We start from the raw sequence: 12,058 nt of genomic DNA on the forward strand, positions 1-12,058 counted from the left end.
TGTTGGGTGCCATATAAGATTGCAAATGAAAAAGGAGTCCCAAAAGCTTGAAAACCCCTGCCCTAGGCCATCTTCATCTGCCCATGTACAACAGCCCTCCTTTTTCTCCTCTTTTTCCTCTCCTCCTCCCTCCTGTGAAAATCTCAGAAGAAAATAAAACCCACAGTCATGGGAAGAAGCAGAAAGACACCGTCAGCCCAAACATGAACACATCAGTCTCTAGTCTGGAAGAGACAGAGTCGCTCAGACTAAAGAAAAGTGTTCTCAGAGTCAAAGCTGGCAACGACGAAGGGAGCTGTGCTGACAGGTAGTGAGCACCCCGTCAGGGAGAGTGAGTAAGGCTAGACGCTCCATGCAATTGTTAACAGCAATTCTCCAGATTCTCCAGTAGAATTTATATGCTTTTTTCAGTTTTTTAAATGCCGATAAAAGCTAATTATTAAGCGTTTGCCATGAGCCCACTGTTTCGTATGTGTATTATGTCATTAAAACTTTAACCCAAAGAGGGTTGTTCTTAGTTCACAAATAAGAAAACCAAGGCCCTAGATCCCCTGTAAATGTTCATTGAATGAATGAATTTCAAAACTGGTTACTTGATTACGTTTTCTAAGCCATAATGTTAATCAAATAACATGAACAAAGGTAAACAATTGCTAGAAAATCCATCCTCAATTATATTTCTTTAATTGTGAAAAAGAAAAAAAAAAAGAAAACCAAGGCCCCAGGAGGTTAAGTGTCCAAGGACGGGTAGCTAGGAAGTGGCAGGTCTAGAAAGCTGACTACTGAGCTTCTCACTACTATTGCACCCTTCTTCTTTCTTTGTGCTTTTCCGTATTTAAGTTTTTCACAATGAATGCATGTTGTTTTCACAATCCTGAAAAACTCCTGCCTTGTGTCCCTGCCCCCACATCAGCATGTCCCAGTCTTGCTGAGGTCTGCTCAAAATGTCCCTGGCGGGCCTCTGACCCCGGGGGCAATGCCAGGGGCAGGTCCACAGAAGGAAAAGGGGAAGTAGGAAGGGATGTGAAACTTGGCTGCTGGCGGTCACCGCCCTGCTGAGTGTCCCACAGGGGTCCCTGGGTGGACGGCAGGAGCGTCCAGTCGAGTTGACCACGGGAGCCAGGTGAGGCTAGCGCCTGAGTGGGAGGGGGCTGGAAATTCAAAGAACCAGGGAGCAGAGCTAGGAGGCTGGACGACTGAGGCAGGAAGGGAGGGAGGGCACGGCTAACTAGTCTGTGCCACAACGGGGTTAGGTGGGGCACTGATCCAGGACTCAAAATCAGTGAGTGGGGGGACACTAAGTCCTTGGACTTTGGGGGAAGGTAGGAGGATAGCGACACAGACTCATCAGCTCTAAGCAGAGTTCCAGAGTTCCTGGGTCCTGGCCCCACAAAACACAGGAAGTTGGGAAAAGACTGGGAGGTTCAGAGCCCAGCAGAGCGGTCCCACAGAAAGGACAGTCAGCCTGAAAGGAGCAAAGTGTGTAAGGAGTGAGTAGATGTGTTGTGTCAGGTGTTCGTGTGTATGCAGAGCTCTGCCGTCTGGGTGAGAGAGTGTTAAGTAAGGAGCAGGCTCAATAAATATGTGCTCGATGGAATTGATCATCTATGGGAGGAAATGACCAGTTTAAGGGATGGAGTCTATCTGGGTGTCAGCTAGTTTGCCCAGGAGTGTGGGTGAGAGGCCATTTGTGTGTCTGACGGTGTGACTACAGGGGTGTTCTCAGCTGCATGTATGTATCTGTGAGTTTGTGGTGCTATTAGGTTGGCGCAAAAGTAACTGTGGTTTAAAAGGTTAAAAATAATTGCAAAAACCGCAATTACTTTTATACCAACCTAATATACATACATGTGGGATCCCTGGAGTTGGATGGAGCGTGAACACTGAAGTCCCAGGAGAAGGGAGGGGCGCACTGGTAGTGGGGGTGTGTGTATATATCACTGTACGTGCAGGACTCGAGCGTGTGAGTTGGACGTGCATGTCTGTGTGATGTCCAGCCTGCCGAAGTGCTGCCATGTCTCCACAGTGGCATCATGGAAACCCTATGGGGCTGGCTGGTGTTCGGTGCACTGGCCTTGTCCCTGGCCTCGGCAGCGACCCAGGACGTGTGCCGAGCACCAGATGGGAGAGGAGGGGCTGCAGGAACACCTGGCCGACCTGGGAGACCAGGCCTCAAGGGGGAGCGAGGGGACCCAGGTAAGCACCTCCCCCTGGACCCAGCCCCTCAGCCCTTGGCCTGGCCTCCAAGGTGGAGGCTTGAGGGTGACACTGAGAAGCAGGAGTCCACCTGGGCCCTTGCATAAAGCCCCTCCGGTCTGCACTTGGTCCCAGGGGCTGAGGGGAGCCTAGACTTTTCGCTGGGTCACGTTCCCAGGCAACCAGGTCTCTCCATATCCCCTTTACTGCCTGGGTCCTTTTTCTTTGGCCACCTCCCTCCTCTGGAGAATAGGTCTCTGTGAGCAATGAATGATAATGATCCTGAAGTACTGCCCAGTCCTTGGGCATTGTTTAGTTGTCAGAACAATGAATGCCTTAGGCTTTAGACTCAGGAGCCCTTGTCTTGCTGTGTGACCTTGAGTAAGTTACTGACCCTCTCGGAAACTCAGTTTCCTCATCTATAAAATAGAGAAATAACCCCAGCTGGCACATATCGGGGGATCAATTAATGGCAACTATTTTTTTTTTTTGCTTCTTTCCACCAACCCCAACTCTATCCCTGCTTCCTTCTTCCCAGCCCCTTCAGGCTTCAGAAACTCTCACATTCAAGAAAAGAAGCTTGGGGGTGAAGGGAAAGAAAGGAGGAGATAACCAGAGTGGGAAAGGAAAGTCTCATGTAGTCCCCCCAAGCGCCCCAGTCCACAACAGACCAGAAAGATCCGCAGAGACATTTGCAACGATTTGTGTTCGGGCATCCTATGTGTAGTTCCCAAAAGTGAAGAGGTCAGGGTCAGTGGCCTGGTGGAGTGTGAAGGGCACAGCCATCAGCAGGAGCACAGTAGAGGAGGGTGTCCTGCTTTTCACAGAATCTGACTCGTTCACAAGTAAGTGCCTGTTCACACTTGTCTCCATGATATAGCTAGAGAAGCTGAGACTCAGAGAGGTTGAGACACTTGCCCAAGGTCACACAGTTAGCCAGAATCAAGGTCTCAAAGGCCCAGGCACTTCCCCATCCTCTATCCCACAGCATTCCAGGGTCCCAGCCATCTCCCTGAGGATGGGCAGACACTAGACTCTCACTCCCAACCTGTCCTTTCTCCCCACAGGGGCCCCTGGCATCCGGACAGGCATCCGAGGCATTAAAGGAGACGAGGGGGACCCTGGGCCCCCTGGAAACCCTGGTAAAATGGGCTACCCAGGGCCCACTGGCCCCATGGGTGCCCCTGGTATCCCAGGATTGAAGGGCACCAAAGGCAACCCGGGAGACATCAATAACCAACCGCGGCCAGCCTTTTCGGCTGTGAGGCGGAACCCACCCACGGGCGGCAATGTGGTCATCTTCGACCTGGTCATCACCAACGAGGAAGGCCGGTACCAGAGCAACTCAGGTCGATTCGTCTGCGCTGTGCCAGGCTACTACTACTTCACCTTCCAGGTGGTGTCCAAGTGGGACATCTGCCTGTCCATCATGTCCTCTAGGAAGGGCCATTTGCCATTCTCCTTGGGCTTCTGTGACCTCAACAGCAAAGGAACCTTCCAGGTGTTATCTGGGAGCACAGTGCTCCAGCTCCAGCAAGGAGACCAGGTGTGGATCGAAAAAGACCCCGCGAAGGGCCGCATTTACCAGGGTTCAGAGGCGGACAGTGTCTTCAGCGGCTTCCTCATCTTTCCGTCCACCTGAACCAGGGAAGGACCCCCTCCCAGCCGTAGCCCCCTCTGCTTCCTGCCGAGTGATACGGCCCCACTCACACCGCCTCTCTGTGTCTATGCTCTGCTCTGTCAAGTGGGGCAGCTGTTGTTTTAGCTGAAGGGAGACCGTTTGTTAGAACTCTTCCTGAAATAAATACCTGAGTCCATGTCTGCTGGCTAGAGGTTCAGTCGCCATCCTGGGCAGGGGGAAGGAGGCATAAGAACGACAACTGTTGAGTGCTTACAAGGCAGGCCTGTATTCAGTATTTTACAATATGTGTTTGGCAGGTCCTGGGAGGCTCATCGACCTGGGTTCAAAGCCTGGGGCTACCATTTACTAGTTGTGCAATTGTGTTCCTGCTCTATAACTTCAGTAAACCTCACTTTCCTAGTCCGTAAAGTAGGAATAATAATGGCACTTACCTCACAGCGTTATTGGGAGGGTTAAATAACTTATGAAAATTGCAGAGCCGTGCCTGGTTTATCGTAAGGCCTACATAAGTTTTAGCTATTATTATATTTTGTATAATCTTACAATTGAGCTCTGAGGTTGGTATTATGACTCATTATTTACAGATAATGAAATTGAAGCTGGGGGTTGAGACCACCATAAAGCCCAGGTCAGTGTTTAAGGGGAGGAGCTAGGATTCGACTCCAAGTCTTACGAACGCTCAAGCCTGTGTTACCCTTCCCAGCTTCCAGAGCCACACATCTGAAAAATGGCACACATGATTTCCAACCCGAACCAGAAAGGCAAGGGCAGGGCTCAGAGAGGGGGAGCAATTGGCCGAAGGGCACCCAGCAGTTGTCCCCAAAAGCAGTTTCCTGAGTCCAGCCCCAGGCTTCCACCCTGGCAGGCATGGAGGCTGGGGCTGCTGCCTGCTGGGCATCCTGTCTGAGCCGGGGACTGAATGTTCGTGGCACGTAACTGTGGGGACAGAGTCCCAGAGAGCAGTTTCCAGGCTCTCGGCCTCATGTGGAAAGATGCTGGCTCGGGTAGTAGATGGCCATCAGCTGTGACTAGTTGGCCGTCAGCTGTTACCGGTTAGCCATTAGCCACTAATATAACTGCCATGGCTACACTAGGGGGTCGGTTGCTTGGCAGAGAAGCGGACGGCAGGTTGCGGATTGTGTGGCTCCTGCTTCCTGTGTCTCCCACCCAGCCTCCAGCGAGATTATAATGGTATGACTCCCCTATCTATGGCTCCGTGGGTGTTCCTTTTTGGCCTCACCATATCCTGCGTTCTTGTGCGGGGAGCGGGACTAGAGACCCTGCATGACACCTCCTTAAGATGTACGTGGACTCATATTCCTGGACCAAAACGCATCCAGGGCTCACCGACACATGGGCACATGAGCTCCCCCCTTGGCTCACACCCACTCCCTTAGACACTTCTGCACACCCCTGGACACAACCACGTGAGTTATGCCTTCAAGCCCACAAGACACACCTGGGGATATACGTGCCGTCGTACACACCCCTGCCTCAGGTGCCCGAGTGCCCCCTGTAAACCATCACAAGTGCTCTTACACACACACCTCAACACACGTGCCCCAGACACTCCACTGACACACAGGTATACACACCTGCCTCTCCTTCCCACATGTACATGCCTGAGAAATGCCCGTGTCGTCTCACACATTGACCTCCACGTGTGCTGACACTCCCGCGGGACTGTCTCCCATCCGTAACTGACACACGAGCAGCCTCAGCGTCCTCAACATACACACCGCCCCCTACACCCATCCCCCGTCACGCCCCCAGACCCCTCTCCTGGGGCTGCCCCACCAGCAGCCTTTGGGGGTCAGGAAGAAGAGCGTGATCCCTCTGTAGCCCTGGGGACATGCTGGGCTACGCACAGTCCCTCAGTCCCCATTGGGCTTCCAGTCTGCTACAGAGGTCCCCCGTTCCCCAGAACACACACCCCCATGGACTGGGAAAAGAAACAGATCTTTAAGCACCTACTAAGTGCAGGACATTTCATAGCCATTGATGCATCTAATCCCAGCAACATTGATGAGTACACTGAGGCTCAGACAAAGGAGACATCTACCCAGGGTCATGCTGCTAGAAAGCGGCAGGGCCTAGATTTGAACCGGCTCTACCTGACCCCAAAGTGGAGGGCGTCTTTCATTGCAGTGGGACTCAAAGAAAATGTCAGGGGTGAAGGCCCCACAAGTGGCAGGAGAGACCAGGCTATAGAAATGGTGGGGGCTGCTCCTTACCCTAAATCCCACCCATACCTACCCACCTCTGTAGGGGCAAATCACTGGCCCCTCTGGGAGGAAGGGACCTAACTGGACCTGGCAGGTGGGGCAGGGAAGGGCTGAGTACAGGCCGAGGCTGCCATCTGCTGGACAAACTAGACCCAGGCGCAAAGGCGGCGAGGAAGACGAGCTCAGGTGCCATCCAGCCTGTCAGTCCCCCTGCCCCGACTCCCACCCCTGGCGACTCCCAGGGCCAAGTGCATTTATGTCCTTGCTCTCCTTCCACACTCTGCAGCCCCGTGCCAGAGGGGAGAGGGATAGCTGGGGAGACTGAGGCCCTGCGGGTCACTCGCAGGGCATGGGCAGGGCTCTGAAGCGCTCAGGCCTAGCATGGGGCTAAGCATCGCAGGACACAGAATCCTCTCCACTGCCCTGCAGGAAACAATTGGAACCGCTCATGTACAGAGGAGGATTCTAGAATCCTCAGGGGTTCAGGGGCGTCAAACCACTCACCCCGAATGGCATGGGTGGCGGGGCTCAGGGCTGGACTCCTCTACAGCCTAATACCTCCTTCCTCCCATGAATCTCATATGAGGAGAAGAGGAAAGGGGGCCTCTCTCAGCTCTGCCAGCCCAGCCCTGACTGGCAACCACTCACAGGCCACAACAGACTCCAAGACCAGAGGCAGGGGCACTGGAGGTGAGGGAGGCTGTGCTGTCAGGGAAGGTGAGGTCTTCAGGGGCCCTGGCAAAGGAAGAGGTGCCAACATGCAAAGCCTCCCCACCACCCAGTATACAGATGGGAAGACTGAGGCCTAGAGGGGTCAGTGGTTTGCTAAAGGCCTCAGGACAAGGGGGTGGCAGGGCTGGGAGACCCTGAGGCTGCTGACTCTGTAGCCAAGGGAGTCTGTCCACTACAACAGGCTCCTGTCATCAAAGCTTGCCCATCCCGGGTGCCCACCCCCACGTATGGCAAATGGGAGGGGGCGTATGGAAGTTTCTAGAATAAGGCCTGCCACTCGAAAAGTATGTATGAGGCTTTTTCCTGGGAGCAGCTAAGCAGAGCAAGGCTTTGAACCTCAAGAAACCACTCATTATGTGACTTTGGGCAAAGGCTTTCAGCTCCCTGAGCCTCAGTTTCCTCATCTGTTAGGGAGTTTATAACTTCCTCCTAGCAATGTTATGAAACAACTGAGTCTCCAGCACAGTAAATGCCAACAAACTTGACTCTAGGGGAAGTCTGCTCAGAAGGCTTATGTTTACACACCCACCCCCACACACACACACTCTACCCTTCACCAGATCTGGGGTAGTGGACATTTCCTCATTTTAGACACTCATGACCCAGGGTTGGGGGCACACAGGGGTGTCATTGTGGTCAGCCTGGCTTAGCATGCAAAAGAAAGTGTCGAGTCAGGAAAAATTATGGGAAAGGGGATGTGGGATTGGGGGGGGTAGGGAGAGGAGGGGGCCGCCCAGTCTGCTCTGGGCCCTCCTTGCTGGATCTACTCTGACACGGTGTTCTTCTGCCTGGGAGAGGGGACGCAGATTTGAGGACATCTCTGCGACCAGACCAGAAACCTCCCATCCCCAGGTGAGGCCAGGACCCCTGTCCAGGCAAGAGCAATGGCAGGTTTCCCCCACCAGCTTCCTGAATCATGGCCCCAGGGACAGCCTGATATGTGAGAGGAAGGAGGGTCCCATCCCTGCTGAGCTAGGTGCCTATGCTCAAAGAAGAGACCCCACTCTCCATCCATTATGTGGTCCCAAGGGCTGAGGGGCCTGTGGAAGGGAGGCAGGCAGAGAGGGAGGAGCCCTGGGGAATGAGATGGTAAGGGGCCAAGCAGGCCAACTCAGCTCTCCCCCCATCAAGATCCTTCCCCAGGATGGACAGGGGATCCAGCTCCTGGCCCCTCCTTGGACTAAACCTGCTGCTGCTTCTGCTGATACTGCCATTTGGGGGCCAGGCCAACGCAGAATGTTACGGGATCCCCGGAATGCCAGGCCTGCCTGGGGCCCCAGGGAAGGATGGGCACGACGGACTGCAAGGGCCCAAGGGTGAACCAGGTGAGTCTGCTGGCCTGGTGGGGCGGGCGTCACCTATGGCCTGGGGGCAGCGGTCCGCGTGTAGGTCTAGGGCTGACCTGGGGGAAGGGGGACAGCAGCTTGACGGCAAGGAGTGCAGTCCCTCCTGCCACACCTGCTCCCAGGGCAGAGTCCAACTCTCACGGCAGGTGTAGCCCCTCTATCCTCAGAGCCCAGGCCTCAGGTCTCCCCAGTTGCCTCCCCTAATGGCAGGGAGAGAACACAAGCACCTGACCCCAAAGGCGGCAGGGAGGATCACAGGATGTGACCCATGTGAAACCTTTGGCAAACTCTAAAATGCGAGGCTACTGTTTTATTACAATCCTTTTCCTACTTGCCCAACAACATGGACCCCTGGGGGAAGGTGGGGCCCACACAGGGAATGTATACACTGCACATACCGCCAGGGTTCAAATCCCAGCCCCACCACTTCCCACCCTGTGACCTTGTGGAAGTTACTTAACCCTGCATTGCCTCTGTTTCCTCATCTGTAAAATGGAAACATGGGAGTCTCCAAGGATCCTGTGATGATTAAATACGTTTCAGTACAACACAGTTATCGAGCACATGGTATTTACCGGGTGAGTGTAGGCTGTGGCTCTTATTGCTGTTATCACTGTTTTTATCAGAGCTCTGTGCTCACCCACCTCCCAGGGATCTAGATAGGTAGAGGGGTGGGGAGTGAGAAGTCAGGGGCACGGCCCCAGAATCTTCCGCTGGAACTTCAAGGACAGGCCCCAGCCTGAGCGAAGGGGGCTGAGGACAGGAGGGACGCTGGTGTTGGGCACGACTGGCGCCTGGGGGGGCCTCGCTTGCGAGTGGGTACATACGGGGAAGCTGGAGTGTGTCTGGAGGTGGCGTGTATGAGGCTGGGCTGGCGTTGGCGCGTGGCTGGGGGAGAGTACGGGGGCCAGTGGAGAGGACCGTCCTCGGGAAATTCCTCACTGTCTTCTTCCCTCCCGGCACTATTGTGGAATTTTACCCACATTCCAGAAGGAATTCTCCAGTTCGGGGGGAGCTGAATGAGGTCCCCAAGTCTGGCATTTTTCAGCACCCTGTACTTCAAGCTGCCTCTGGCCATCTCACGGCTCAGGATGGCTGAAGGCCACCAATTTCGGAGTGCCTACTTACGCCAGGCACAGTTCCAAATGCTCTACATATATTTATCTTATGGGACAGATAAAATTGTTCCCTCTATTTTGCAAAGGAGGAAACAAAATCTTTTGAAGAACCGATTTACTCCCATTTTATGAATGACAAAGCTGAGTTTCGGAGAGACTGAGCAATTTTCCTGAAGTCACACTGTAGAATCCTGTCCGACTCCAAAGGCCACACCCTTAACCATTACCTTCCTCGGCCTCTCAGGCCCCCTCCCCACTGTGTCCTGCCCCTCCCAATCAGTTACTGGAAGACATCTGAAAGGATGACCCAGCGTCCTGACAGCTATTGCAGGGACCTGGTATTACAGAGCACTTCCTATGAGGTGCCCTCCACATGCATCCTCCCATCCCACTCTTCCAGTCGTTCTGTGGGATCCGTTCTATTATGCCCTGATCTCAACTGGGCAAATCGAGGCTCAGGGAGGGGAGGTCACCTGCCCAGCGTCAAGCAGCTTGAAGCCTAGGTCTGCTGGATCCTGATCCTCCACTCCTAACCCTGGGACCTGAAAGAGTTACAAGGCATGGAGAGGATCTGTCACAGATAGGTCTGCACAGACACCCACCCCTAAGGAAGTCAGAGGAGGAAGCGGCCATGAGGGCAGGAAGGGGTGGTCAGAGAGAGCTTCCTGGAAGAGGAGACTGGAGCCAGGCCCTAAAAGACCAGCATAGTTTAGACAAGGAGAGAAAAATCTCACAGGAGCTCAGATAATCAGGGTGGTAACAAGAATCAGACCTTTTGACTAAGACTCAGCCAGACTTGACTTTGGGTCCTGACTATACCCCGGACCACCTTACATGGCCTTGGGCGAGTCTCTGGCCTCGATTTCCTCATCTGCACCATGTGGGAAGTTGAACCAGGCCAGCTGTCGTAAGGGGCTAACATGGGCTGAGTGGGGCTGGTGGAGCTGCCGAGAGCAGCCCCCTGAAGGGGGCAGCTTTTCTTTGGCTCCATCCAGTGGTTCTCTTGTGCTGAGCTGGCCAAGGGACAGATACAGGTTGGCTGAGGCTCTGAAGCTTATAAAAATGTTGAGGGCCCGCTTTATGAAAAGCACTACAACATGAGGGACACATTTGATTACAGGGAGGGTGGTGTGACACAAATCTACACATGCTACAAAATTGTATTAGAACTACACACACACAAATAGCGTGTGTACAAGTGGGGCTCTGTATAGTACACAAAGGTCAGTCTCCCGGTTTTGATACTGTGCTTTGATTATGCAAGATGAGCCACTGGGAAAAACTAGGTGAGGGGCGCATGGCACCTCGTCCTTTTTATTTGTCTGCATATTCCTGTTACAGCGTAAAACGCTGAAAAAAATTATAAATATAAAATTGGAGAAAAGGTCTTGAAGGGGTTAATGCAAGTTAATGGGACCTGAAACTGAAGTTTCGTGAGCTTTCCAGGGACTCTGTCTATGACCAATCTTCTGATTTTTGTCAAGAAAAACTAAGGACCTAGACTTTTAGGTGAGGTCTGAATTTGTTCATGTTGGGCTCCAAACAAATAGTTTAAAAACATTGTGCAGGCCAAATCGAAGGTATCTGAGGCCACACGCTGACGTGGGCTGACAGTCGTGGCCTCTGATATGCTGAGATCTCACCCAGCTCTGATATCTCCTGAGCTAGCTAGGTCTATCCTCACTGTCACAAAGGCCAAGAGACAGGTGCCATCGCCAAGGGCAGAGGGTAAGTCTGAGGGGAGGCAGGGCTTGAACGAGAATCTCCCTCACCTCTGGCCAGCAAAGAAGCTACTCCCTCCTCCTTACTCCCTACACACTGCTCCCAGGTGGATGGTCCATCTAGGGGAAGGAGTCTCCAGAGACCCAACCCTGGTGGTGTGGTCGCTGGCGGGTCCATCCAGGGTCCCTCTTCTCTGTCTCCAGCCCCATCACTTCCTGCTCACCTGCTCTCTCCCCAGGAATCCCAGCTATCCCTGGGACACGAGGACCCAAAGGTCAGAAGGGAGAAGCCGGCACACCTGGGTCTCCTGGGAAAAATGGCCCCACAGGAGCTTCTGGGATTCCAGGGATTCCCGGACCCACGGGACCCCCTGGGGAGCCAGGCGAGGAGGGCAGATACAAGCAGAAGCACCAGTCAGTGTTCACAGTCACACGGCAGACAGTCCAGTACCCAGAGCCTGGCAACCTGGTCAAGTTCAACACGGTCATCACCAACCCACAGGGGGATTACAACATGAGCACAGGCAAGTTCACCTGCAAAGTTCCCGGCCTCTACTACTTTGTCCACCACACGTCGCAGACGGCCAACCTGTGCGTGCTGCTGTACCGCAGCGGGGTCAAGGTGACCACCTTCTGTGACCACATGTCCAGCAGCAAGCAGGTCAGCTCAGGCGGTGTGCTACTGCGGCTTCGGGAGAGCGAGCAGGTGTGGCTGGCGGTCAACGACTACAACGGCATGGTGGGTACTGAGGGCTCTGACAGCGTCTTCTCCGGCTTCCTGCTCTTCCCTGACTAGGGGCGCAGGCCAGCGCCAGCCCCAGACCGCCCGACCTCCCTCAGCTTCCCTGCACAAACTTGCTGTGCCGAATCCTCGCTCAGACGATTTTCCCCACCTGATGGACTCCTTCTCCAGAAAGCCCACCCTGATACCCCGTGCCTCATGAGTTCTCTCCTTTCTCTGAGCTCCTGCAGGAGTCGCTGCTTTGACTTCTAACCAACACCTCTCGTATTGTCATTTGTTTTTTATAAGTTTTGGAAGAGGCAGGGAGATATATAAATAAATGATGAAATCAATAGA

General features: G+C 53.7%; 2 protein-coding genes across 3 annotated transcripts; both read left to right on the forward strand.

Moving 5' to 3' along the window:
• The first annotated feature begins 970 nt into the window (after positions 1-970).
• C1QA (complement C1q A chain) lies at positions 971-4,017 on the forward strand. The gene is made up of 3 exons (XM_033113212.1): positions 971-1,123; positions 2,027-2,196; positions 3,264-4,017. Exons 2-3 carry the CDS (start codon positions 2,034-2,036, stop codon positions 3,836-3,838), a joined length of 738 nt encoding a protein of 245 aa, XP_032969103.1. The 5' UTR covers positions 971-1,123; positions 2,027-2,033; the 3' UTR covers positions 3,839-4,017.
• Positions 4,018-7,511: 3,494 nt separating this feature from the next.
• Positions 7,512-12,058, forward strand: C1QC (complement C1q C chain). Of its 2 annotated transcripts, none has more exons than XM_033115952.1 (3): positions 7,512-7,647; positions 7,927-8,120; positions 11,220-12,058. In XM_033115952.1, exons 2-3 carry the CDS (start codon positions 7,940-7,942, stop codon positions 11,774-11,776), a joined length of 738 nt encoding a protein of 245 aa, XP_032971843.1. In that variant the 5' UTR covers positions 7,512-7,647; positions 7,927-7,939; the 3' UTR covers positions 11,777-12,058. The 2 variants fall into 2 exon arrangements, with proteins under 2 accessions (XP_032971843.1, XP_032971844.1); XM_033115953.1 differs by having other exon boundaries at positions 7,530-7,647; positions 7,939-8,120.

This window comes from Rhinolophus ferrumequinum, chromosome 9 (genome assembly GCF_004115265.2).
Source record: "Rhinolophus ferrumequinum isolate MPI-CBG mRhiFer1 chromosome 9, mRhiFer1_v1.p, whole genome shotgun sequence".
Classification (NCBI taxonomy): Eukaryota; Metazoa; Chordata; class Mammalia; order Chiroptera; family Rhinolophidae; genus Rhinolophus; species Rhinolophus ferrumequinum.